The sequence below is a fragment of the Macrotis lagotis genome, chromosome X (assembly GCF_037893015.1).
Source record: "Macrotis lagotis isolate mMagLag1 chromosome X, bilby.v1.9.chrom.fasta, whole genome shotgun sequence".
NCBI classification, from domain to species: Eukaryota; Metazoa; Chordata; class Mammalia; order Peramelemorphia; family Peramelidae; genus Macrotis; species Macrotis lagotis.
In genome coordinates, this window is record NC_133666.1 from 75,269,876 (window position 1) to 75,297,706 (window position 27,831).

At 53.5% G+C, this 27,831-nt stretch overlaps 1 protein-coding gene across 3 annotated transcripts; it reads right to left on the reverse strand.

The window, feature by feature from the left end:
* Nucleotides 1-11,957: 11,957 nt before the first annotated feature.
* Nucleotides 11,958-27,453, reverse strand: NLGN3 (neuroligin 3). 3 transcript variants are annotated; one of them, XM_074206670.1, is made up of 8 exons: nucleotides 27,288-27,453; nucleotides 25,465-26,138; nucleotides 24,345-24,404; nucleotides 21,384-21,443; nucleotides 19,832-19,981; nucleotides 16,506-16,691; nucleotides 14,270-15,059; nucleotides 11,958-13,721 (listed from the first exon to the last, which is right to left on the reverse strand). In XM_074206670.1, the coding sequence occupies exons 2-8, from the start codon at nucleotides 25,919-25,921 to the stop codon at nucleotides 12,878-12,880; spliced, it is 2,547 nt and encodes an 848-aa protein (XP_074062771.1). In that variant the 5' UTR covers nucleotides 25,922-26,138; nucleotides 27,288-27,453; the 3' UTR covers nucleotides 11,958-12,877. The 3 variants fall into 3 exon arrangements, with proteins under 3 accessions (XP_074062771.1, XP_074062772.1, XP_074062773.1); XM_074206671.1 differs by lacking the exon at nucleotides 24,345-24,404; XM_074206672.1 differs by lacking the exons at nucleotides 21,384-21,443; nucleotides 24,345-24,404.
* Between the last annotated feature and the right edge of the window lie 378 nt (nucleotides 27,454-27,831).

The window sequence follows — 27,831 nt, forward strand, 5'->3', positions numbered from 1 at the left end:
CGTCTTGATCCTTATATCGGTATTTTAAAGATTCTGTTCAGTTGCAGTCTTTTAATAAGGAATACTTAGAAAAATCTCTATTTCAAGAGTCATTTTTCCTCCCTAAAGGATTGTATGTATATAGGAGGTATGGAGGAGAGCTGGGCTGTACTGCTTCCTCCTACTCCTCCATCTTGGCTGGTCTCCTATACATGACCTTGATGAATTCTTCACACACAAATTATCACTGGCCATACTGCAGCCCATGTATACCCAACATTCATTCATCTCACCCTTTCCCTCTGACTTACCTGCAACTTTGGTTCCATGTTTTGAAACCATCATACATCATTAGGAGAATATAAAGATTTTCCGTTGTTTCTGGAGAAATAAAATATTGTCAGTCAAAACCCTACTTTGTCTGGTCTCTGTGTATCTCTCCATTTTTATCTTTCACTTCTACCCTACCTGATCAATGGAGATGCAAAGAGATATGAGTTTACAACCTAATTGAGGAGACAGGACATACATATACTAAAATACATAACAGTGTGATCATGGCCTAGAATCCAAATAGCTCTGGAACCTCGTGGACTTGGGTTTAAATTGTGGGGAATTTTAATGGCATTATTCATATCTAGCTTATTTTCATCCCATCTAGTAAAGAAAAAAAAAACCTGTAAACTTTTGAACTTAATTCGGATTTACACGTTCATTTGCTCATCCCACTAACAGATCTAGGCAAGAGGCGACAGTGAAATAAATAGCAAATCATTTCATTGGAAAAGAAATTACAAAGTAACAGAGGACAGTCTGAGACATATTCCCAAATGGATTGTTTCATTTCCCTTCCCACCAGAGTAGATTGCGAACCAAGTAGCTACAATAGCAAAGGCATGGGTAAATTGCTTTCTGTGTAAAGTCAGCAAGTGGGGAGACATGCTTGAAAACTTCAGTGAAAAATAGCTTTGGGTAAACCTAGGAAAAACCTGTTCATGATGATATCTGTAGTATCTGGTTTGCTTGCCTCTGACAGTACTTATCATTACTAGTCATAACAAAGATCTCCATTAATCCTCCAACCACTCCAGAAGTTTCTCTCTGTAATCCCTAACTAGTCTGTGAGTACATGGCCACATGGGAAATGAAATCTTTTGTTTTCCTCCAATAATTGTTAATATTCTGGGCCCAGGGATCCCGGGAAATATAGACCTTGCCCACCTCAACCATACTTCTTTTTTTTAATTAACAAATTTGTTTATTTTTCCAATTATATATAAAACTAGTCTTCAACATTCATTTTTGTAAAATGTTCTCCCTCTCACCCTTCTCTCTTCCCTCCCTAAGACAGCAAGAAATCTGTTATGGGTTATACATGCATAATCATGTTATACATATTTTCATTTTAGTTATTCTCTGAAAAAAGAATCAGAACGAGAGGGAAAAACTATGAGAGAGAAAAAACAAATTTTAAAAAAGTGAAAATGGTCTGCTTTGATCTGCATTCAGACTCCATAGTTGTCTTTCTGGGTGTATTTTTCATCACAAGTCTTTTAGAATTGGTTTTGAACACTGTATTTCTGAGAAGAGCCAAGTCTCTCATGGTTGATTATCACACATTGTTGCTATTACTATGTATAATGTTCTCCTGGTTCTGTTCACTTCACTCAGCATCAGTTCATGCAAGTCTTTCCGGGTTTTTCTTCAATCAGTCCGTCTATAATTTCTTACAGAAAAATAATATGCCGTAACATTCACATACCACTTGTTCAGCCATTCCCTAACTGATGAGCATCCCCTTAATTTCCAACTCTTTGCCACTACAAAAAAATGAGCTGCTATGAATATTTTTGTACCTATGGATATTTTTCCCTTTTATATAATCTCTTTGAGGTACAGACCTATTAGTGATTTTACTGGATCAAAGGGTATGCAAAACTTTATTGCCCTTTGGGCATAGTTCCAGAATGGCTGGATCAGTTCACAACTCCACCAACAATGCATCGATGCCCCAGTTTTCCCACATCTCCTCCAACATTTATCATTTTCTTTTTCTGTCATACTAGCCAATCTGATAGGTGTGAGGTGGTACCTCAGAGATGTTTTAATTTGCATTTCTCTAATCAAAAGTGATTGAAATTTTTTCATGATAACTTCATTTCTTCATCTGAAAACTGCCTATTCATATCCTTTGACCATTTATCAATTGAAGAATGACTTGTATTCTTCTAAATTTGACTCAGTTTTCTACATATTTAGGAAATGAGAACTTTATCAGCAACATTGGCCATAAAAATGAGTTCCCAGCTATCTGGTTTCTTTTTGATCCTGGTTCCATTGGTTTTGTTTATGCAAAAGATTTTCAAGTTAATGTAATCAAAATTATCCATTTTGCATTTCATATTGTTCTCTCTCTCTTGTTTGGTCGTAATTTCTTCTCCTCCCCATAGATCTGACAAGCAAATGATTCCTTGCTCTTCTAACTGACTCATGGTATCATCTTTATGTCTAAATCATGTCCTATTTCAATGTTATCTTGGTATAGGGTGTGAGATGCTGGTCTATGCCTAGTTTCTGCCTTATTATTTTCCCATTTTCCCAGCAGTTTTTATCAGATGGTGAGTTCTTATCTCAATAGCTCGAGTTCTTGAACTTATCAAACTGTAGATCATTGGAGTTATTCACTACTTTACCTTGTGACCGTAACCTATTCCACTGAGTCATCACTCTATTTCTTGGCCACTACCAGAGAGTTTTGATAATTACCACTTTATAATATAGTTTTAGATCTTAGTCATACTGCTACAAAACCGTATAGGCTCTGTCAAATGAATGATATACACATTTAGTGTAGAGAAGAGGTAACTAAGGGAAAGGGATTATCTCTAAGGGCATGTAGGCTTTATGGAAGAAGTGGGACTTGAAATAAGGCTAGGACTTACTTATACAAGGGGCAAGAAGGGGAAGGGTGCCTTGGAAGGGCAAGAATGTGAACAAAAAGATGGCACCCGGCACGTGTGGAAAGGACATTTGTACCATGACTGTATTCCCAGCACCTAGAGTACCTTGGACCTAGGATATGCTCAATATATAAAAGGTTATTGAATTCAACAATGAATAATAATTAGTTGGCTCCCAATGAATGTATCTCTCTTCCCCAGGGCTTATCAAGGAGAGGGAAGTGTTCTATGAAAGAAGCAGAGAAAAGCTTCATGGAGAAAGGAAAGGAGAAGGATGTGAAAAGGAAAACACAAGGAACCTTAATGTGGGTCTGGAGGTTAATGAGTAAAAGAACATCAACTAGAAAAGGAATGGAAGTAAAAGGTATTAGAAGAATGGACTTGAGGACATAAGGGCTTCTCGCAAGGAGGTGGAACTGGACCATCTGAGAAGGAAGCAGTTTCTCCTGTTCCATGATGCCGAGGGGTCATGGGGGCCGCCAGCAGAGAGATCAGTCAGAAAGGGGGCACAGGAAGAAGAGAAGAATCACAATGTCTGCAGAGGAGTCCTGACATGAAAATTAGGTCTATGAAGAAAAGCCTCAAGAGATAGTGAAACTTGATGATTCCAAGCAGGACAAATGGCAGAGCTAAGGAGTACATACAGCTTTTTAGCAAACAACTACAAACCTTAGGGCCCCAGCGGCAACTTTTACTTCTTCTAATTGCAAAAAGAAAGGTGGGTGAAAATGGAATCTAAAGGGTGTGGATCTGGATTTGAGGGCTAGGGCTTCAGGGAGAGAGGACTTGAGTTGGAGGGAACACCTTGACCAGGGATGGAGTGCATCTAATGAGAGCTGAGAAGAATATTATTTACCTGGAGATCTGCACACCAAGCAGCCTTAAAATTTAAAAAATGGAGGGGGAGGGTGCAAACTTCTCCCATCCAAGAACTCATCTGGGTACCACAGACACTAGTGAGGAGAAAAATGTCCATGGAGAAGCCAGTAATGTAGAAGAGGCAATATCCAAGGAGAGGGGTAGTAGTAACCCACCTGGTATCAGGGACTGTATGTAAATGCACATATGAATAATAATGATGATAGTGATGATGATGATGATGATGATGATGATGATGATGATGATAGCTAACATTTCACCCACAGAGTAAATGCTTTGCAAATATTATCTAATTGGATCTTCACAATAACTTTTGGATGTGGAGATAAAGTAGGGTATCCATGATTCATAAAAGAATGAGGAAAGGGTAGACAGAGGGTGAAGTGACTTGCCCAGGGTCACATGGCTAATAAGTATCTGAGGTCAAATATGAACTCAAGGCCTCCTGACTCCAGATCTGGTGCTCTATGCACAGTGGTGCCACCTAGCTGCTGAAATAAAGTGAACTAGAACCCTTAATGCAAAGCTGTAAATCCACCTTACAGATGTCAGAAGACCAATTAGAGAAGACTTGTGACTAGAACTTGACAATGGTTCTAAACCAAAAGGGATAGTTAGTATTAAAAGAGGAAAGGGAGGAGCATATATTAGTTAAATATATTCTTATAAGGAAATCCATGGACCACAGCAGAGAATTGGAGAGAACAACTGAGTGAAGGAAAAGTCAAAATGATGCTTGTGGTGAGAGAATTCTACATATCACCTAGTCAGAAGAAGAAATTGATATCTTTTAGTGATATCAAACTGGCATATAGTGGTGATTGGGCACTGAACCACCTGGAGCAACTGATCAATTCTTGGTTTGCCTCAATGATAATTTCAATTTTCAGTGAATAAGACAAGGCTAACGGATACAGGATAGAAGTCTCAGTATTCTAATTGCATTTTATTGCTGTCTCTTCTCCCCAAAATAATGAGTTTTGCATAGAAGTAGAATACAAAAAGAGTTTTAACAGAAACCCAATATAGGAGAGGAGATAGTAAGGAAGTAAGTAGTTAGGTGCCCTCAATGAGTTCAAGTCACTAGATCCAAAAGAGTCACATTGCAGAATAATGAAACAATGTGTTCAACTGTGATATGAGATGATCTCGGAAAAATTCTGGTGCATAGATGTGATGACATGATTGGAGAGGAGTAAATATGAGCCTAGTTTTCAAGGAGGGGAAAAAAAAAAGTTAGCCTGGATTCCTATCAAAGTTCTAGAAAACTTTGGTAAAGGAATGGTTTGCAAACATTTAAAAAAATCGTTACTTAAGAACCTTATTGGGGTCTTTAAGAACTGGTATTTCCAGACATCCTTGACACTTCCTTTGTCGCTGACTTTGGTTAAGTAGCTTCGCTTCCTTGGGTTTCATCTGTCCTTTTTCATCATGGAGCTAGACCCTCAGGAGCTAAAGACCTTATCTCCTGTGTGCTCAGTTACCAGAATAGTAACTCAAGGTAAAACTGCAGATTATACCTAGATTTCAAGGAAGTGTTTGACCAAGTGCCTCACAGTCTCCTTAAGGAGAAAAGGAAGAGATACAGGTTAGGAAGATTCAGAATGGAATGACCCTTTCAAGCATTCATGGAACAATGTCAAACTAGAGAAGATGTGGCCCAGGGAAAGGAATCCTGGTTTGTGGGTTCAGAAGATTTGGGTTTGAATCACATCCCTTCAAATGACCACAATTCCCTTAAGTTCTGAGCCTCAGCTTTCCCTTCTGTAAAATGAAGGGGTTTGTGGTTTGTTTTGGACTTCTTTTATTCAGCAATTGTTTTAGTGATCTAGATGAAGTTACAGGTAGCACAAATTGGAAGGGAACTGGGGTTCAGAGAACTTAGATTTGTCGATGATCACACACACCTTAACAGACTTGAATGATGCGGGGCTAAATCTAATAAAGTGAAATTTAATCAGGATAAACAAAAACACCAATTTCACAAGCATCAGATAGAGGAAGCATGACCAGCTAGGATAGCAGCATTCTGCAAAAAGATCTGTGAGGTTTTATGGGTGACAAACTCAATGTCTGGCCAAAGGGAACTCTCTTCATCTTATGCTCCACTGAGATGGAGAAGGATTGTAGTCACTAGGGAAGTGACAGCTCTCCTGCTCATCCAATTGCAGAATCCCAGATTGCTGGAAATTGGCTAAGAATTTTAAGAACCTCAGATCGCTGTGAATTGGATAAGAACCCTTAGAGATCATTGACTGTAGTCACTGCTGAATCCATTTGGGGTATCGTCTTTTGTTCTGGGTGCCACATTTTGAAGAAGAAATTGACAAACTGGAAAAAGTCTAATAGGGCAGTCAGTATAATAAAGGGACTAGAGACTGTGCCAATAAGAAAGGGTTCAAGGAACTAGGGATGTTTAATCTGAAGAAAAGAAGGTTGGTAGGGAGTTAGGGCTGGGATGAGAGTGGGGGATATGATCTGATGTTGCTTTATTGTCCTTTGTTCTCAGAGGATCTTGACATCAGGGAAAGGATGCCATGACATGGAAGTTATTTGAATTTAAGTGAGACAGGGTTGTACAAGTCACCAGCCTCATTTTCTCATCTGGAGCCATCTGGATCCAGGGGTCAGATGTGGATCAGGACAACTGGAGATGGCTCTGGATTCAGTGGGAGACCTTGACCTTTTTAAGCTAAGGTCTTTTACAAGTTTCTCGTTCTTCCTTTTCTTTCTTTTTCTTTCCTTTTCTCTTCCTTGCTTCCTTGCTTCCTTCCTTCCTCCCTCCCTTCTTTCCTTCCCTCCTTCCTCCCTCCCTCCCTCCCTCCCTTCCTTCCTTCCTTCCTTCCTTCCTTCCTTCCTTCCTTCCTTCCTTCCTTCCTTCCTTCCTTCCTTCCTTCCTCTCTCCTCCCTCCCTCCCTCTCTTCCTTCCTTCCTTCCTCCCTCCCTTCTTTCCTTCCCTCCTTCCTTCCTCCCTCCTTCCTCCTGCCCTTCCCTCCTTCCTTCCTTCCTCCCTCCCTCCCTTCCCTTCTTCCTTCCTTCCTTCCCTCCCTCCATCCTTCCTCCCTCCCTCCCTCCCACCCTTCCCTCCCTCCCTCCTTCCTTCCTCCCTCCCGCCTTTCCCTCCTTCCTTCCCTCCCTCCCTCCCTCCCTTCCTTCCTTCCTTCCTCCCTCCTTCCTCCCTCCCACCCTTCCCTCCCTCCTTCCCTCTTTCCTTCCCTCCTTCCTTTCTCCCTCCCACCCTTCCCTCCTTCCCTCCCTCCCTCCCTCCCTCCTTCCTTCCTCCCTCCTGCCTTTCCCTCCTTCCCTTCCTTCCTTCCTCCCTCCTTCCTTCCTTCCTCCTATTCCTCCCTCCCTTCCTTCCCTCCCTCCCTCCCTCCTTCCTTCCTCCCTCCCTCCCTTCTTTCCTTCCCTCCTTCCTCCCTTCCCTCCTTCCTCCCTTCCTTCATTCCTTCCTTCCTTCCTTCCTCCCTCCCTTCCTTCCTCCCTTCCTCCCACCCTTCCCTCCTTCCTTCCTTCCTCCCTCCTTCTTCCCGCCCTTCCCTCCTTCCTTCCTTCCTCCCACCCTCCCTTCCCTTCTTCCTTCCTTCCTCCCTCCCTCCTTCCTCCCTCCCACCCTTCCCTCCCTCCCTCCTTCCTTCCTCCCTCCCTTCTTTCCTTCCCTCCTTCCTTCCTTCCTCCCTTCCCTCCTTCCTTCCTCCCTCCCTCCCTTCCTCCCTTCCTCCCTCCCTTCCTTCCTTCCCTCCTTCCTCCCTCCCTTCCTTCCTCCCTCCCTCCCTTCCTTCCCTCCCTCCCTCCTTCCTTCCTTCCTTCCTTCCTTCCTTCCTTCCTTCCTTCCTTCCTTCCTTCCTTCCTCCCTTCCTTCCTTCCTCCCTCCCTTCCTTCTTTTCCTTCCTTCCTTCCCTCCCTCCCTCCTTCCTCCCTCTCTCCCTTCCTTCCTTCTTTCCTTCCTTTCTTCCTTCCTCCTTCCCTCCCTGGCTTTCTTTCCTTCTATGAGCTAATGTTCTTCAAGTCTTTGAAGGGTCACATGGGAGTGGGATTAGGCTGTTCTACTTGGCCTTGGAGGCCACTGGAGGTTACCATGCAGCAGATTTGGTTAGAAGCAAGGAAAAACTTGCCGGCAATGAAAACTGTCCCTAAACAGGCTAAAGAAGTTCCTGTTGCTGGTTTTTTGAAGCAGACTCTGGCTGGCCTTTTTGTTGTCAGCAACTTCTCTGGGGTTTTGTGGAGTGTCTGCCACATCTCTCCACTCGGGCTCACAGGATTCTGGATATGTCATCAGCTTAGGTTGGCTACAGGTCTGAGCTTCTAGTGATCTTGTACCAGTTCATACCTGCTCTGTGTGAGTCTCTATGTGTGTGTGTGAGTCTGGAAGGGAGAGGGTGTCAGAGAACACGGAAGCTCAGAGCCTGGGAGAAAGGGCAGGCCTGGCCCCACCCTCTCCCTGTGCTGCCATCATTCAGAGCCTGGGCCTGGAGAGGGAAATAGGCTCCACCCCCAGGCCTAAGGGTGGTGGTTGGTTCTAAGGGCCTGGGCAGCATGGCAGCACAGACCTGCTAGTCTCCAATTCTACCACAAGATGACACTAGACTCTGTCCACAGCTCACAGAGGAAAGAGGAAATCATTCTTGAGAACCCTGGAAATCCTCCAGTTCTCTCCTCCTCCCCCTTTCCTTCCACAGCAGGCCTGGCCTACCTGACCTCTAGGGGTCTAAGAAATCCTTCATCTGCAGGCCAAGCCCAACAGCCACTCCTTCAGTTGAGGCCCACTTAGCTTTGAGATACAGCCCTGCCTGGTGTGTGTGAGTGAACCTGACTCAAACTGCCAGTCCCCTGGACCCCTAGGAACATGATGCAAAGGTGCCAGTCATGGCCAAACTGAGCTGCAGCTGTTCTTTTGAAGCCTGGGGGCTCACACATCTCTTCCCCACTGGACTCTGGGTCCCTCCCAACTCTGAAATCCACCCATCATTTAAGGTTCACAAAATCTTCCTTGACCCCTTGGACCAGAAGCGAGCTCTATTTCTTCAGAGTGCACACTTAACTGACTCTTAGCTTTGTCTGTGGGTTTGTCATTGTCCTGCCCCCACCCAATCTTTACTAGATTGTAAGCTCTCCAAAGGCAGGGAGCCTCTCTGCATCTTTGTAACTCTCCTTGGTCCTTGAACTTAATGTTTGATGAATTCCTTCCCAGTGCTCTGCAGGAGAGAAGGTAACAGGGTGACAGAGGAAGGTAAAAGAGTGTAGTGGGGGGAATGCAGGCCTTGGAGCTTGAGGCCCTGGCAGTCTTGACATGGCAACATAATGACCCTGAGGTCTTAGGTTCAAATTGAAAGTTGTTTGGCAGGAAGAGGATAGGACCCACGCTCTTTGCTCATCTCTGCGGTCTTTTGTGAGAAACAGTCTTGGAGAAAAACCTGGTTTTGGTCATGGTAACATGAGGCCTGCAGACTTGACTTTGATTTAGCCCTACAATAAGGGAGGACGAGGAGAATAGTGAGGAATAACTGGAATCTTTCAGAGTGAACCCTCCTCATTGGGCTCGTTTCTCCCTGAATCAAGCTACTTTGCACACTAGGGTCCTAAACAAAACTGCTCCAGTGAGAGATCATCTGCAAAGTGTGTAACCCAGTCCTGGGCCCACAGTAGAGGCTCAATCTGTGGTGATTCCCATGCAATATCCACTGCCCACTAGATGAAACCTTGTACACTTGTCTGTCAAAAAGACTATTTTATGGAGAACTCCCACGGGGCAAGTGCTCACAAGGGGATCAGAAGAAGCCATACTGGGACACCCTGAAGGTCTCATGGGAGAACTTTAGAATGGATCGTACAGCATAGGAGACCCTGGCTCAGGACCGCCCAGCATGTGTGCCCTCATCAGAGAGGGGGATGGGCTCTGGGAGTTAGGTAGAATGGAAGCGACTTAGAGGAAACACGAGACGGGTAAGTTTAAACACCCCAGGTATTCACATGGACGATTTGTGCCCAACTTTGGGGAAGCAGCCTAATCTTGTATCAGTCTGATCAGCCACAGTCAGACTCACTGTCATCTGTCTCTACCATGGTGATGTCATGGCATCACTTCCTTGATGCCAAGGTCTTCTTTGAGAATGAAGGACAAAATAACTGAATCCTAGTGTGGTAGCTGTGGCACTATGGCCTCTCTTCTCAAGCCCAGGGCCATCTTGAATTCTGTTGCATTGCCATATCAAGTGACCTCCAATGGTCATTTGGGCCATCCCTCTGTCTCCAGGCAGGTAAACCCCATAGCTGTTCTTTTGGGTCTATCCCTCTCACTACCAGCAAATTTTTGTTTTGTTTTCAATCTCCCCAGCTTCCTCTGGTCCTCTGAAAGTGAAGGCTAACCCCTCAGTTCTGGCCTTGCCAGGGAAGCAGAATGAATAAGAGGATTAATGAAATCCCTTCTCAAGTTCTAGTGTCTAATCAGTCACATCTCCTCTTCATACTCTCCTCTCTTCATGACTTTCTTGAAATGGAATGACCCAGAGTGGATAGAACAATGAGCAAGTTTAAAACCAGCCTCAGATAGAGAGGGTTGAGATGAATAGACAGGGAGAAAAGGTCTGGCCTCCAATGCCATGAGATCTGAGTCTCAACTCTTATACTCAACAATTGAATGAAATACCTTCCCCCATGCTCCAATTCAGTTTCTTTCTCTAGAAAATGAGGGGGTTAGAGAGCAAAGGCAGAAACACAGACTTCCTTTCACTATATCCCATTGGGACAGAACCTTGACTCTGTTTCCGGAGGGTTCCCCATAGCAAGTATTTTCCTTAAATGTTTCTTTGTTACAAGAGAAAGCTTGATTTGGATGTGGGAAGAGGATGCATGTGTTAAGGGCTGGTGGAAAACCCAGAGGCACTAAAAAATCCTATTTTTAAAAAAAATAAATGGACATTGGTTTAGCTGCTCTTCCAAGATCCCCTTGAATTCTGACATCATTCCATAATGGGTCCTTTCTTGGCTCTCCCATGTCATAGGGATAGTGTTCTAACCCAACATCCAGGTCCTAGGTAGTCACTATTGGTGCCTTCACCACATGGCCCACCCTGACCTCACATCAAACTTGATTGCAAGGCTTATCATGGGGCCTGATAGCTCTTTTTAGATTGCCTTGTTCCCAGTCTGTTATTGTCTTTCCTAAAGCCCTGCCTGGGAAATTGTTTTGGGTTTGGCCCTTGGCCTATTTATCATCTTATGCTTTTACCCAATAGTAGCTTGGGTCCATTCCTTGGATTTGTTAAATCATTTGACAGTGTCATAGTCAAGGTCTCTGAGGAGTTATCTTCCTGGTTTCTAGGATGTTAAGGAACAAGGATGGGCCTCAGGTGCCACAATCTATGGCAGCAGCAGTCTGGAAACTAGTGAACTCAGCACTAAGGTAGCAAGAATGACTCGTTCAAACTGGAAGCCGCAAGCTGGAAGGATGCAGCCCAGGGGTGCCCCCCCAACACACACACCCAGACCTACAGACACCCACACACCCACAGACATCTAGACTCACACACTTCCGCCCCCCCCCCCCAATACTCTTCCATTTCAATTGAACGTCTCTAAGCGATGATTTGAGGATGTTTTTTTGTGTTGCTTGCCCATCTTGGGAACCTTTTCAGAAGCTTGCCACAGGTACAAACCCTGCTAGCACTGCTCTGGCTGGACCCCAAATGAACCTACCAAGTTCCTGGGAACAGAAAAAACCAAGGGTGTCCTTGAGATGAGTACTGCTTTGTCCATTTCCGGGGGGCTGATGACTGTTTTGAAGATTTTGAAGCTCCCAGGACCCCAAAACCTCCAATTTGGTTTCCTGTCTCTATGGAAACCAATGGTCAAGGCCTATGTAGGGAGATTCTAATGTCACTGTGGCTAGAAGTCAATCTGAGGGAAAGCCAAGGTACCCTTCAGGGAGGAAGCTTTGGCAGTACTACTTACCTCTGCCAAGGGGGAAGTGTTCATTTGGGCCATTTGGCCCCTGAGAAGCTCAGAGGAAAAGGCTTCAACTCTAGGGCCTTGGGAGAGCTGAGGAAAGAGCAGCATCACTAAGGATTGAGCCATCCAGCAGGAAGGGCTTGCTGGGGGGCGGGCAGGGCCCAGCCTGGACAAGGGACACATGTTGGGAGTGCTAACCGGAGTTTTTATTTTTATATCAAGACACCGTGTTTAAAAGCTGTACAAAGAACAAACTCCAGGGGTTTTCATTAGTGTTTTAAGAACTAATTTCTTTTTTTTCCTTTTTTTTCTTTTTTTTTTAAAAAGTCCTTTTGAAAGAGAAATGACACAAAAGAGACTCCGAAAAGAAAGAAAAAAGGGCAAGATCCTAACAGCAGTAGCCCAAGGGTGCACTTGAGTGGCCTGCAGCGGGTGGGTGGGTAGGCGACTAGTCCAGGTCCTCAGGGGGGTTTTCCAGGGCCCAGCTCCAGTGGCCCCTGGACAGGTAGAGGTGAGAGCTGACCTGACCCTGCCAGGAGCCAGACAATTCCCATCCCCTTGCCCTTCCTCTTTCCAGCCTATCTTCCTCTGGTCATGTTCTGCCTGAAAGACCCTGCTCCTTGGTCTCTGGCTATGTGAGCAATGGGGGGGGGGGGGGATGGGGTGGAAGGGGCCTTTCCTTCCCCTTTCTGCCTTTCCTGGGAGAAGAAAGCACTTACTCAAAAATCAACCGACAGAAAAACCAAACCAGCCCACCCCAAGATCCAGAAGAGCTCCAGTGTGAGGGTCAGGATCCCAAGCCTAGGCTTGGGGGGGGGGGGGAAGGGGGGGGCCAAGAGTTGGCCAGCACCAGGGAGAGGTACCTGCTGCTTCCTGCCATCCCAGGGCTGCTGACTCCCTGGGACTGCCGGGGGTGGGGGTGGGGGACACTTTCTTCTTCGAAGAGTCCATTCCTGTTTCCTTCTGGATATGTTTATACATGGGGGTGTCTGCATTTGTGCATGGGTTTGCTGCTCTGTGTATGTTGGATGTATGGGTGCTGGGGTGGGGGCGGGGCAGGGCTGGGGGCAAGGGGAAAGCAGGGCTGGTCCGGCAAAGGCTCCAGGTGAGAGCTATACCCGGGTGGTGGAGTGTGAGTGGGGTAACCCAGTACTGTTGAAGCCGGAAGCGAAGGTGTTATAGGGGTGCAGCGTCTGCAGCCCCACCAGGGAGTTGGGGATCATGGTGATAGTGTTGGGGGTCATGAGGGGGATGTCATCGGGGGAACGGCGCAGCGTCAGGGTATAGTCAGGGAGGGCACTGAGGCGGAGGGGGTCGTGGCTGGGGGGGCCCTCACACTCGTGATGTGACTGGCCTAGTTGGAGGGCTGCCAGCTCCTCCTCAGGGGCCCCTATCTCCCCGGGCCCCCCGGGCCCCCGCTGGGGACTGGGCTGCCGCAGGGGCTCCTGCCGCCTCTTGTCCTTGCGGTAGTAGAGGGCAGCAAAGGCCAGCACGTTGAGGAACAGGAGGGAGGCCCCAACGGCAATAGTGACGCTCAATTCTGTGGAGTAGTCCCGAGGGTTCTCCACCAGAAGAGGCCCTGTGTCCTGGTCCCCGTTCCAGGTGCCTTGGCCGTTTTCATTGCTATAGGCTGGAGAAATGGCTGGCCGCTTGGTGCTCCAGGCCTTGCCATTGGGGCGGCGCGTGATGTGGGAGCTGTGGGTGGTGTCCGGGGGCGGCACTTTGGTGGTGGTGGACGTATAGTGGAACATGTCGTGCAGGTTGTACAGGTGGGGCACCAGGTGTTTCCAGAAGGCCACCTTGGTGGCCCGGTAGTGGTCCCGGACCCGGGGTTTCAGCCCGATGTGAAGGTACAGCTGGTCCCGGGGGTTATACTTGGACCAGGCCACTTCCTCGAAGCGGTTGGCCTTGGTGTGGATGAATTTGGTGTCTTGGGGAACAGGCTTGTTGGGATCCCTGAAATACCATATGGAAATCGGGGGTTATCGCCCTACCTTGGGGGCCTACCAAAGTCCAACATCCCTCACATCCACCAGATCCTAGATTTCCCACTGATTCTACCTCCTTCCAATACCCCTTGCTCCCTTCTACTCAACCCCAGATCTCAGGACCCCAGCTCCCTTGGCATCGTGGCTCTCCTCTCCTTCTTCCCCAAGCCCTAGGAGAACCGTAGTCCTGCCTAATGTTCAAGGATGACACAGAGATGTTGGCTTGGTTTTCTTCCCCATGCAAGAACAGGATAAGCTTTGGTAGTGCTGTCAACCCTTGGATGGTTGGGAATCCCCCTATTGCCACTTCACAAGGTCTCTACATCTCCTAGCCTTAGTTCTGCCAGGCGCCCCAGCCCCAAGTCAGAGCCACCTCCCAACCCCTACAGGAGTTTTTGTCAAAAAGGAAATGATCCAGAATGAGAGGAGTAAGAGGAGATGGATGATGGCCAGGGTTTGGCTAGAGGGGAGACATGCTGGGGGCCTAAAGGGGCAGGAACTTAGATATCTCCTCACCCAGTCTTGGCAAAGTTGGTCCAGTAGGTCATGACAACTGCACTGAGCATGACATCATTCTTGGAGAAGTTGCAGGGGAAGAGGTCAGTGGGGCCCACCATGGGGATGCCAAAGACATAGGGCACCTCATCCCCATGGGCTGCATCAGACCAAGCTGGCTTCATGAGACTCTGGCAGTGGTGGTAGAAGGCGTAGAAATAGGTGGGTGAGCCATAGCGGGCATGCAGGTCTGCTGTCACCACAGAGGGCTCTACCCATTGGTGGTCAGTGAAAAGGGCCACCAGAGTTTTGCGACGGGTCTCGGGGTTGTCCCGGTCCGCCCAATCTGTGTACATGAACTTGATGGTCTCCCGAAGGGTGTCCTTGCCCTCCGGATAGCCATACAGGTTGTCCACAAAGTTGGAGACTGAGTAGTCAAAATCAGTACCTGAAACTCCATCCTCGGGGTCCACCACCGCCTCTACAAACTTGAGGCCCTCCCCCTGGTTGACACCCAGCATGATGTCATAGTTGAGGAACTCGCCCTGCTCCATGAGGATCTCAGGGTCATCGGGGATCACATCTCCGTCGATCACAGGACCAAAGGCCACGTGGTAACGAGCTGGTTGGATGTCCTGTTCCACCAACTCTTTGGCACTCTTCTGACGCAGGCAATCCACCATGTCCACGGTGTCCAACACATTGCAACCCACCTTATCTGCCAGCAGGCTAGTGTACTTGACTGGCTGGTAGTTCACTGCCCAGCTGGACAGGGCTGAGCCACTTTGGATGATGGCCCTCTGGAAGAGGCCTGCAGGGGATAGGCCACACCAAGTCAGAGCTCCCCAAGGGGTTGGCCCAGACTCCCTGTGCCTGACCATGACTCCCCCACCTTGTGCCCTAGCAAAGAAGGGACCTGAACCAAGATCACCCTGATTCCAAAGCCACTTTTTCTCTGCTCTATCTGCTGCTGTACCAGGCCGATGCTTGAGTGGGAAGGGTACATCAAGAACTCTTAACCTTCATGGGCCTCCGGTGTTTGTCTGCTTTTCCTCTCCCCTCCTCTTCTCGGGCTGCGTCTGTGTCTCTGTGTCTCTCTCTAGTGTTGTGTCTCTAGCTGTCTGCGGCTCTGTCTGTCTGCCTTGGGCTGTTTCTGTCTCTGTCTGGGGATGTCTGTGTCTCTGTGTCTCTATCTCAGTCTGGTGTCTCTGTCTCTGTGTCTATCTGACTGTGGCTGGCTGAGTGTCTGCCTGTGTTTCTGCCTCTGTCTATGCCTATGTCTCTGACTGGCTCTGGCTGGCTGTGTCTCTGTCTCTGACTGTCTGGTCGGCCGGGTCTCTCGAGCTGTCTGGGTCTCTATCTTTGTGGCTCTCTGGCCGGGTCTGTCTCTCCTCTCCTGGCCCTTTCCTTGGCTTCCTTCCTTGCTTGCTGGCCAGCCGGGCCCAGTTCTATGCCAAAGCACCGCCAGGGAGCTGGCTCTTGTGTGACAAAGGGGCCTTTCTCCCAAGAGACCAGAAAGCAGGCCTAGGAGAGAAGCCCCGCCCAGTCTGGGAGGCTCCAGGAGAGGCCTCCAGGAGGTCATCAGGTCTCCAGTGAACCTGAGTGTTGGGAAAAGGGCCTTTGAGGCCAAAGGCTCAGCAGAAGGAGAGGAGTGGGCTTCCCCCACAGAGAAGAGATTCCCTGGCTGAGAGTTTTCCTCTGGTTCCCAGCCCAGCCCAAGGCCAACTCTCAGGCCAGGAGGCCCTGGTGCGGAGGCCAGAGACAATGGAAGGCTATTTCCCAAAGTGGGGGAGCAGGAAGAGGCATAAGCCTCGCCCTTACTTCTCCACCTTAGCCAGATTGGAGACCCTTGGGTTAGATAGGCTCCAAGAGACCAGAGACTCTGAATTAGGAGGTAGCAGAAAGGGAGCTCAAGGTCACTTAGTTGTCACTTAGGGGGACTCCTGGTATGGAAACTCCTTCCAGGATTGCAGATCATGAGTTTGCCCTCTGCTGTACAGAGGCTGAGCTAGAGACCAGGCCCACTGGTCTGCCTTGCCAGAGGAAAGGTGGGGGGGGGGCAGGAGAGGGCTCATCAGCTCAAGAGAAGGTAGGCTCTGATGAGTTATTGACCCTCTCCCCCGCAATCCCACAAGGTATATAAATGACCTTTCCTCTTCAGGAGCCTTTAGAAACAGGAAGAGAGAAGGGGTCTCCCAGCCCCAGGGAGGGCCCCTTCCTAATCCCTACCTAGACCATACTCCTAAGGAATACTCACCCTCAGAATGATGGGACAGTGTGAGGAGGCTGACACAGGAGGCCCCGATGCCTGACCCAAAGACAGTGATGCGGCGAGGGTCTCCGCCAAAGAAAGCAATGTTCTCGCTCACCCAGCGGAGGGCCTGAATCTGGTCCAGGAGCCCATAGTTCCCCTTGGCAGCCTGGTCCCCGGTGCTCAGGAAACCTAGGCCCAACAGAATGGGTGAGAAGAGTGGAAGTTGGGGACTGGGAGAGCTGGGGCATGGCAGACATGGGAGAGCTAGGCAAACACCACATTTTCCTTACTGATACCTAGAGAGTGTGGCTCCCTTTTCTTAAGGATTAACATCACTCTGGGAGAGCATGGCCGCCATCTCCCATCTGAAATGTCCACTTCATCTCAGGAGGCTTCATTGCCAACACCCCTCCTCCCCTCCAAGTCCAGGGAGACCTTGTACAGGGCAAAGGCTTCAGACTCTGAAGGGCCTCCAGCCCCTGAGCACCTCCTCTGATAGGAGCAGAGGTCAAGCCTCACTAGCTACTCCTTGGAGGCCTACATGAGCCCAGGTCCTTCCACATCTCTGCTCCTACTATGGACCCTATCCCAAGGGATCTGATCTGTTAGAAGAAGGCAAGTGTCACCACTTTGGAAATGTGTTGCCACAGAAACTGGTCTTCCCGCCCACCCACAGGGATTTGCTGTTGAGGAGACATGTCACCATGGAGACCATCTTCCCACCCACCTACTGGGATTTGCTGCTGTGGAGCCCCGTTGCCATGGCAACGCCCTTCCCACCCACCTGCTGGCTATCCCACCAGAAAGGGCCTAGCTAACCCAATCCCTGGAGGATCCTATGGGGGGGCATGATGGGCACTGCCAGCTGTCCCTTGTCTCATGCATACCACCTGGTATGTGAGACCACATTAGGAAGGTCCTAGCATCCTAAAGGGCTCCCTGAGGCCCTATAAGTTGTTCCCCAGGTAGGGGCTACCTGGGCCCAGGCAGCTACATGGGGGTCAGCCTGGCCTTTAGACAGGTTCTCCAGGGTGGAGAAAGGAAGAACAAGGAATTCTGGGAAACAGGAGAAAGATGAAGTGAGGTCCAAACAGGAACCTTCGCCTTTGCCTTCTCCCCAGTTGACCAAACCTTTGGCTCCTCCAGTGTAAACTGTCTCCCTGCCTGCCCGTACTCTCTACCCTCCCATTCTTCCTTCTCCCCTTTTCTCATTTGGGATGGTGTCAGCCAGGACTGCCCTAATCAGCTAACAGGAATATTGGCTTCAGGACTTCAAAGCCAAGCTGAAGGCCCATGGACGGAAGGTTTGCTGCCCTCTGGCTGATGGTGAGGCCCCATGGCTCCCATACGACAAGTAACTCCTAAGGGAGAGAGCTGGTAAGGACCCATGAAGGAACCTGCTGAGGACACCAGCATACAAACCTGCTGCCCAGGGCAAGAGTCAGAGGCAGGGCCAGAGGGCACTCCACTAGGCTGGGCTATTCAGCATTCCTACGGATTGGGATGGAATCAGCAAAGTCTTGGGGAGGAGGGCAAACGGCCTTCATGGTAGATTGCCTTGGCCCGAGGTAGGCCTGCAGCCCCAAGGAAGTCCCCCAAAGCCATCCATGGGTGACAAGACTAGGTATGAGGGATCCCCATGCCAAAGCTCCACTTTTGGCCAAACGGGGAGGTTCTGAACGAGAGTTCCATTCCCTCGGCTAGAAGGCCTCCTGTGCCTCTGCCATGCCCCTGAATCATCTGAGCAGCTGAAAGCTGTCACGGAGGAGGGCCACTGCCCCCTTACTGTGTCCTGGGCTCGCGGAGACCAAGGAGCAGCTCAGAGCACGTCCATTGCCCGCCTCCACCAGTGCTGCAGCTGCTGTAGGCCTATTGCTTTAGTGGAAGCTAGAGGGATGAGGAGGTGTGGAGAGTGAGGTTTAGGTGGCTCACTGGCAAAGACTTCCTAGCGGTGGGCTAGGTAGTGAGGCCCCCTTGCCTCAGGGGTAAGTTGTGCTGATTCTGCCGGCCCAGGCAGCCCCGGGCTTCCAGAGATCCTGGCCACGCGGGGACCAAAGGGGACAGGCGGTGGCAGTGGCAGTGGCGGCAGGGGGAGCCTCTGGCTGTGGGCCCAGATTCAGCCCTTGGCCCGATTTTCTCCAGTCCTCAGGGAAAGATTGTTTCTGGTTACAGCTGATATAGAAACTTCTCCCCCTAGTGGGTTGATCAGACTATCCCACTTGAGAAAGGAGCCTCTAAACCAGTGTGACAGGAATCCAGGAAAAGGCCCTGCCTTGGCACAATCAATGCCTTCTGAAAAACCAAATGGTCTGTGCCTCTGTCCTAACTCCTTCAACCATGCTCCCCAGTGCCTTCCCCGGGCCTGAACATGGGGTCAAAGCCACTGAGGGATTCCCTCAGCGACAGAGCAGACCTCAGAGTGGAGATGCGCTGCAGTCTTTTGTCCTTGCCTTATACCTGTCCCCTCCTGCTCTCTCTCCCCTCGATTTTCTAAGCTGGAAAAAGGAGGGAGAGGAATAGAGCAAACAACTGACTACAGGACCTATTCCAAGTGGAGGCCTGGATGAGGCCTAGGCTCCTAGACTGTTTCCAAAACTCGGATTCTTCCACTTTCCTTTCCCTCCTTCATCTCCTTCCTCTGTCTTTTCTTCCCTAACCCAAAAGGTGATAATACAACCTGGGGGGTGGGGTGGGGGCACGAGCCTAAGCTGAAGTATTTGTTCTCTTTCCCAACAGAAAGCTGTTGCTTCAAACAGAAAACATGAAAGGTTGGCGCTTTCCACTAGCTCTGTAAGAAGTGGAGTCACAAGAGGGAGACCAGAGACTTCCCGAGGGTTTTCCACGGGGGCCTCTCCTGGCCTCCCGCTGTGGCACCCAGTTCTGGACCAGAGAACAGCGCTCTCTTCTTTCCTGCGCCAGCCAGGTGGCGATGCATGACTTCTCATCCCACCGAACTAAGAGCTCAATGTCACGGGCCCATGGGCACGCGCACCCCAGTCACACACAGGCCTGGGACTAGCAAAGTAACAAACCAGGCGCTGAAATGAACAAAGGTGCCCTCTGCCCTTCCACCCAAGAGGCAGGCCAACCTGAAGGACCAGAGAGCGGCCCCTCCAAGGCCCAGGACTCCCAGCACTAGGGGCTGGACGCTATCTCCCTTAGCCATGAGAACCACGACCAACAGTCACCGCCAGGGGAGAGTGGGGATGGGTGGGTGGGGGCGCAATGCAACCCAGGAAGCAGGCCAACAAAGAGCCAATGGAATCCCAGAAGGGAGCTCAGAGCGAGGCAAAGTTGGCTCTGAGTTTCCTGTGTCGCCAAGACCATACCTAGCACCCCAACCCGATAGTTGAGGGTGATGACGATCACATTGCCATAGCTGGCGAGGACGCTGCCATCAATCATGTTGCCTGTGCCCTCCATGTAGGAGCCTCCATGGATATAGACCATGACTGGTTTGGCCCCACTGTCCCGAATGTCTGCAAGGAGAAGAGGTGAGACAGAGGCTGGGGGGGTGTGGCCTTCCACTTCCTCCCCCCCCCCCAGCCCACCATCCCGGGAGAGGCTGGGCAGGGAGAAGGAGGCCAAGCGATCCCAGGTGCCAGGACACCATTGCCATCCCGAGGGCAGGACTCGGGGCCATAGAGGCAGCTTGCCTCTGGTCTCAGTGGTTTTATGGACAGGGGAATTAAGCTCCCCAAGGGTTGACTTAGCCCATTCTCGTGGAGGCTCTGGATGGGCCACAGTGGGCTACTGGAGTGGGTTAGGGTTAGACCCTCCCCCATGATGGAGTCCTGGGACCTGACACGGCTTTAGGGAGGGTCTGGGGAGACCAGACCAGTCACATGGAAACATGGCGATGGCAGCTGTGGCTGCCGCGGCCCCCTCCCCCCCCCAGTGCAGACAGAGACAAGTGGGGAGCACAAGGGGAAAAGAAAGGGGACTGGGGGGACTGGGTTGGGGGAGTTTGCTGCTCTTGGGCTCAGAGACCCCTATGCCCATGCAAGATAGAAAAGATCTAGAGGGCAGGACCAAGCCAACTGAGCCAAAGCCAATGCCAAGGCTGCCCAGCCATTAGTTAGCTCCAAGCCCCAAATCCTTATCTGCTGCAATCCCCTTGGCAAGGAGGAGCACACCCTTAGGAGCACACGGGTGCTCTGTGCTCAGGGAGGGTCCCTGGGGGAGAGGGCAGGCTCTCCCAATCGGGAGAGGCCGAGGTGGGACACTCACTCCCCTCCCTCCATGGGGAGATGTAACGACTGACCGACGGGTGGTTAACGTGTGTTACAGAGGGCAATATGATGTCTAAGGCCCAGGATCTCGTGCCGCCCACACCCCCTCTTCCCAACAGACGAGCACTGGGCCCTGGCCTCAGCCCGCTGCTCAGCTACCAGGTTTCATCCCCTGTCTGGCCCGTGCCCGCCCCGGTCTCCTCTCTGGCATGAGTTCAGGGGTGCTTCAGGGCCGCCACCACTGACCCAGAGCCCTCACAGTCCATCTCCCATTGCTGCTCATGTGGCCCAGCCCAGCCATGGCCATGCCCACATTCTCCTGCCCTTTTTCCCCTGTGGCTCATCAGAGGTGGGGAGGGGCTGGAGCCGTGTGTGTGTGTTTGGGGGGGGTCCTGCCCCCTTCAGCACGGCGGGCCCACGGGGGGGCGCCTCCTCCCTGGCCCCACCCTCTAAGGCCCTGGCAGCCACCCGGGGCCCCTGACAGTGATGGACAAGCAGACCGACCGCCTTGTGCAGGAACAGAAACACCCCAACGGACGGACGGACGGATGGACGGACAGACAGACAGACAGCCGGGGCTGCTCCCCGGCCAGAGGGGGAGGGGCTCTGCGCCATGCACCAGCCTCTGGGCCCTTCAGCCCCCAAATACCTTCGTCTTCGTCCCCTTCATTATCCGCTAAGTCCTCGCCCTGTTTCTTAGCACCGGATCCTGGGGACCAGACACGCACGGGGAGACACAACAGCACAGAACAGAGAACAAAACAGAGAGAGAATTCAAACACAGCACGGAGCACCGTGTGGCCCAGCTGGCCGGCTCCGGACTGGGCCCGGGCTGGCGGAAGGGAAGGGGGAGCATTGAGGGAGTGGGGAAACTGAGGCCCAGTTCCCCTCCCAGCTCAAGGCCCAAGAGGGGGGCAGCCTGGGCACACAGACTGAGAGGAAGTATGGGGAGTCTAAAGTGAAGTGCCAAAGGGCTTGTCCCTGCCCAACAGCAATAGCCTTTGGAGCTATCTGGCCCCATGACCGAGCCCTTCCTAAGGGCCCTGGGAGGCAGGCTACATCCAAGAGGGTACAGGCAGCAAGCCTGGCCTGGAGACTTCCCTCTGGCCTTCTGGCCCTCTGGCCCCAGGGCCTTCTCCTGCCTAGGACAAGTTCCTAGGAAGCCTGGGCAGTGTGGAATCCCTGGAGGGAATTCTGGGGGCTTCCCCTCATGTTGGCATGCCATTAGATGGCCTCTCTTCCTCCACTGTCCTGGACTCTGGTGTCTCCTTGGGCTCCCCTAAGTGCCCTGACCCCGAAATCCAACAGGAAAAGCTCCTGACCAGAGCCTCACCTGGACTCAGTCCCAGGGTTCCTAGAGGCCATGGAGGTCTCTAAAGTAAGTCCAGAGAACTCCCCAGACAGCCTTTCGCAACTCAGGCAAGGTGAACAGAACAGGCTTTCCTCTACCCTCTCAACAGTTCCTCCTGCAGAGCCTTCGTCCTTCCCATTAAAGAAGGGTGATGCGGTGACCCTGGCCATGTCTCAGCAGGACTCCTGCCTGGGGAGCCCCTCACTGCACTAGCTGCTGAAGCAGCCCAGCCCAGCCAGGTCCTGCCAGAGTCTAGTCCCTGGGCAGGCTGACAAAATGGGCCCAAACAGCAGGCCAGAGGCACTGAGGGCCCTCTCGGGGGCGCTCCCTCCCCCAGTCAGACTACCACTTTGAAAATTATCTCTTTTCCCCCTCATACTGTCTCCTCTCTCAGCCTCTTGCCAAAGGAGAGCAAAGCAGTGGCTGAACCTTAGTGCTCAAGAAAAACCAAACCTAGACCATCTAGGCCTGGAACCCCTTCCTCCCCAAACCTGATCGATGGCCAGGTTGGATGGGAGGGCCCGGTTTCTGCCCTGACCTCCCCAGCACATACAGAGCTCAGAGCTTAGTATGCAGGAGGGGCCTAACAGGAAGGGTTTCCTGGGGTCCAGAGAAGGCCCGACCTGGGCAAAGCCCCGGAAACCAGGGCTTGGAGCCCAGAGCCCTTCAAGAGCCCTAACTTCTAGGGCTGGCCAAGACCTGGCCAACAAAGAGGCTTTTGCCGCCCCTCTGCCGAGGGGAAAGGGGCTCCCTAGGAAGGATTTGGCTACTGAGCTCAGTGAAGGAGGTTGAGGGGGAGGACAGGAGGCGCGTGACCCGAGAAGAGAAGATTCTCTGAGAGCTCTGGGAAGTCAAAGGGGCCAGTTGGCCACTGACAGATCGAGAGCTAGAAAGGACCTGGAGAGGGAGGTCCCTCAGCATTCAAGACGTGAGAAGACTGAGGCCCAGAGAGGTCAAGGGATTTGCCCCAGGCCACAAAGTAAGTAAGGTGCACCATGCTCCAGAATGCTTATAGTTCACCTCTCTTCTTTAGGTCTCGATCAGGAGAGGAGCCAGGAAGGCCCTCCTCCAAACATGGCATGCTCCCTCAGAGAGGGAGAGGAGGTGAGAAAAAGGGGAAGGGTGGTACCTTCTCCTGAAGGGAAATCAAGTCACCTGCTGCCACAGAACACATGGCAGGTTGAAGAATGGCAGAACTGAGGGCTGACTCCCTAAGGGCTTGGAACAAGTCCTTTTCTTTCTCTGGGCCTCAGTTTCTTCCTCTGGGAAAGGAGAGGGCTGGAGGATCTTTAGGGCCCATTCCTGCTATTGATGCCACAAGTCTAGTTGGGGGGGGGCAGCCAGCCTGCAACTCTGTGTACCTCCCGGCTGGTCCTAAGCTCTCTAATTGGCCCACCTGCAGGCCACCCTCAAAGCTGCCTGGCAGGGAGAGAGGGAATGAGGAGGGAGGGGGAGGGAGGCCATTGAGAGACCAAAGACCCCCAAGAACAAAATCGATGTGGTGTGTTGTGGGAAGAGCACTGCCCTCAGACCACTGGCCTGGCAACCAGAAGACCTGGGTTCTCAGCTGGGCTCTGCCACTTCTTTGCTGTGTGACGAGGCAAGTCACAGAAACTTTCTGTGCCTTAGTTTCCTCATTTAGAAGTGGGGACGTCACCACCCACCTGACCTCCTTCAAAGAGGTCGTGAGGAGCCAATCGAATGAGGAGGGGAGGAGAGGGGGAGGGGAAGGCTTTGGGAAGGAAGAAAGGAAGGAAGGAAGGGAAGAGGAGAGATGTCAGTGGCAAATTGTAGGGGCAAAGCCAGCCCCCCTCCCCCATCAAGCCCAATGCTCAGAGCTGTCAGCCAGCCCTGGCTTGGGGGGCGGGGCAGGAACCTGGCAGGGCAGAGCTGTGGCCGCTGGCTGAGAAGCCACTTTGGTTTCTCCTCTCCACTGGCCAGGCCCTCAGCGGCTTCCCCAAACAGCCTCTCCCTGAGAGGTCCTCAGCCCCAAGAGAGGGCAGGGCGAGGCAGGGGAGGCTGAGGCAGGGAAGGGGAGGCAGGGGGTTCCAGGCGGGGAGGCTGAGGCAGGGAAGGCGAGGCAGGGAGGGTAAGGCAGGGCAGGGCAGGGCAGGGCAGGGCAGGGCAGGGGAGCTCACTTCCCCTCGAAGCCTGGGCCAGGCAGCTTGAAGGCTGGGTCCTCGGGGGCAAGGGCGGGCAGGCGGGCAGCCAGTCCTCCCCATCTCTCTCTCTCTCCCTCCCGGCCGGCTCGCTACCTACCTCCTTTCCTACAAATTTTCTTGTTGGGTTTTCGGGCGCATTCCTTGGAAATCCGCTTTACTGTAAAATGAATAAAAAACTAAAAAATAACAGGAGGCCTCAGGCCAGGGGCATGCACCCTCCACCCCCCCAGGAGCCTCTTGGCAGGTGGACACATGGTGGCGAACCTGTCCCGCCATCTCCTTTGCACTGCCACTTACCTGGGGGTGACCCCGTGAGCCAGGGGATCAGTTAGTCAGAGGACGCACCTAAGCCTGCAGGGCCTGCTTCCCCCCACCCCTGCCCAGGTCCAGTACCCTGCTCCCCTCCACCCCACCCATGCCTCTTGGGGCAAGTGGGCAGAGTGGGGGGGGGGCCTGGTGGAGCCTGCATCCTCCTGAGGACAGCTGTCAGCAGGGACCCAATGCAGCTCTGGAGCCTGGCTGGGTCACTGCTCCTGGGCCCTGGCTGGCCTCCTCGGGGGACCCCCTTGCCCCCCTCCAGGAGCCAGGCCGAGGCCCAGGGAGGAGGGAGGAGCCAGGGGAGGAAGACTGATGGAGGGAAGGAGAGAGGGAGGGAGGGAGGAGAGCAGGAGGCCCCAAGCAGTGATGGTGAGAAGCATGGGCACACACAGCTAGCTCCTTACATGCTGTAGGACACACACACGAGCATGCTTGCCTCCGACACACAGGGGCAGGCGCTGGGCAAGGCAGAGGAGGGGGGCAAGGAGGGGGCAAGGGAAGAGGGCACAGGGAAGGAGGAGAGGGCAGGGGAGGAGGGGGTGGAGGAGGAAGTAAGGAGGTAAGGGAGGAGGGGGCAGGGCAAGGGAAGAGGGGGCAAGGGAGGAAGGAGCAGGGGCAAGGGAGGAGGGAGCAGGGGAAGGAGGGGGGGCAAGGGAGGAGGGAGCAGGGGAAGGAGGGGGCAAGGGAGGAGGGAGCAGGGGAAGGAGGGGGCAAGGAGGAGGGGGAAGGGAGGAGGGAAAGAAGAGGCTAAGGGAGAGAAGAAGGGGAGGGGAGAAGAAGAGAGGAAAGAGGAGGGGGCAGTGAAGAGGAGGAAGAAGGGGGAGGAAGGGGGAAAGGGGGGGAAGAGGAGGAGGAGGAGGAAGGGGAGGAGAGGGAACAGTGCCAGTGGCCACACTCACCATCCTCTGTGGGCACATAGACGTTCAGATACAGGCAGTCCTCGTTGGGCTCCTGGATATATGTGGCCACGATGTCGAGGTTGGCAGTGAACCACACGGGTAGCATCACCTCGGGCACAGCCGTGTGGATGTTCTGAGGGCACACCGGGGGGAAGTGCGTGGCATTTCGGATGCCCGACCAAGATGGGGGAGGTTCGGGGGGCAGGAAGCGCTTCTCCCCGATGGGGGGGGCTGCGTAGGGTACCCCCAGATACTGGTCCACGGGCCCCAGGATCTCGCTGGGCAAGGGCACCCGGGAACCCCTCAGCTTCCCGAAGTGGGTGTTGACTGTGGGTGCTGGGGCCTGGGAGCTGACCCTCAGCGCCAGGCTGAGGACCCAGAGGGCAAGGCACAGGCTCCGGCCGGCTGGGGCCTCGGGGTTCGGGGGCAGCGACAGCGGGCCGAGGCGTAGCCACATGTTCTGGGCAGGGGGACCGGCGGCGAGGCAGACTCCGGGGTCACGGGACTGGCCCACTAGGCACCCCCCTCATAGCTGAGCGGACCCGGACCCTGAGCGGAGCTAGGCCCCTGAGGGACACCCTGGGGGGGGGCGGGGGAGGGGGTTGGCAGCCCAGTAGGCAGGTCCTCCAGGCTTTGGCGCTTCAGAGAGGGGAGACCCTAAGAGCTGGGTGAGCCTGCGGAGAGAAGGGGAGGCGGGGTCAGCCGGGCTGCCTGCCGGGGGAGGAGGGGGCTCTGGGGATCCCTGGCGGATTTCTGTCACCACTCAGGAAGGGGCTGCAAGGCTTTCCTCCTGCGCCCCCCGCCCCCGCCAGGCAGAGCATCCGAGGCACGGGAAAGCCCTGCCCCCCCCCAAAGCCGGGGCAGAGGGGGCAGCTCTCCGGGGCTCCTCGGAGCCCCTCCGAGAAGGCCTTGGGGGGGTCCCCTGCAGGGGGGGTCCTGGCCCGGACGAGGCCGGGGGGCACCAAGCTCTTACTCACGAGATGAGATGGCCCCAACAGCTCTTTTAGCATTGTCAAGAGCACTTCGGGGAAACTGAGGCCCAGGAGCAGGGTAGGGCAGTCCCATGTGAGCCTGCGGCGAGGAGGGCCAACCTAGGTCCTTCCGAGCGAGCATCTCCTGGGAATCCACCCGGGCCCCTAAGCCTAGCCCCTTGGGGTGGGTCTACAGGGACTAGCTGCCAGGCTGCTGCCCGGGCAGGTGGGGGATCACTGAGGGCCAGGGACCGGGGGGAAGGCGAGGGCCGGGATGCCGAGGGGGTGCCCCCTACCCCCCCGAGGCCCCTCCCCACACTCTCCCGCCATCCTGCTTTCCGGGGTGGCCCCTTTAAGAGCAAGCCGGAGGCCGGAGCGGAGAGCCTGGGAACGCCCGGCAAGCAGCCGCGACAAGAGGGGAATGCGAAAGTGCTGGGGGGGCGGCTGGGTGGCAGCGGCGGGCGGCCAATGGCGCCTGGGGGGGGGCGAGCCGCCAGGGAGACCGAGGCACGGGGCGCGGAGCGGGAGGGAGGACGCAGCGGCCGGAGGGGGGGGAAACCGGGTGGGGGGGGTCAGCGGCAGCTGAGCTCACACAATCCCCCATTCAGCGTTGCCAAGGCAACCTCCGGGCACAGACCGTTCATTCACGCGGCTCCTCCGCCAGGGCGACCCCCATTAACCCTCTCGGCGCCGCGCCCCATCCTCCGGCCCCCCCGCCCTTGGGCGCCGCCACCCGCCCCGCCCCCAAGGAAGTCGGGCGACCCCCAAACGCCCTCTGGCTCCCGGGGCGGCGGGGGGGGGGGGGCTGCGGGGCCGGGAGTTGCGGGGGGGGGGCACCCGCAGCGGCCTCACCTCTTGGCCGGGCCGGGCGGCCCGCGGAGCGCCCATGCTGGCGGCCGGAGCGGCGGCGGCAGGGGGGGGGGGGCACCGGCGGCGGCGGCGAGGGGACGCTGCGGTGGCGGGGGCGGCGAAGGCGGGGGGGGGGGGGGAAGAGCCCTCTGAGGCGGCCGCTCGGGCTCCGCAGCCCAGTCCCCGCCGATCCCTTCGCCGGCAGCCTGGCTGTGGCCGCGCTCGGCGGGGGCGCGCGGCGCGTGGGGGCGGGGCGGGGGGCGCGCGGCGCGGGGGGGCGGGGTCCCCACCATTAACTCCTTGGGCGCCGGGCCGCCTTCCAGCCACGCCCTCCCGCCGCGATGGCCGAGTGAAACTGAGGCCCGCCTTAGGCCCTCCCTCTCCCCCCCAGCAGCCCTTGCTGTTCTCCCCCAGCCCTTGGCCGACTGGGTCCAGCGCGTGGGAGCACGAGGGGGTGCGGAGGGGTGCCCAGTCAGTCCGCTAGCTCTCCCCTCCTCCGGCTCAGGTCAGCTTTACTGGCGCCCTAGATAGTCTCGCTCAAGCACCT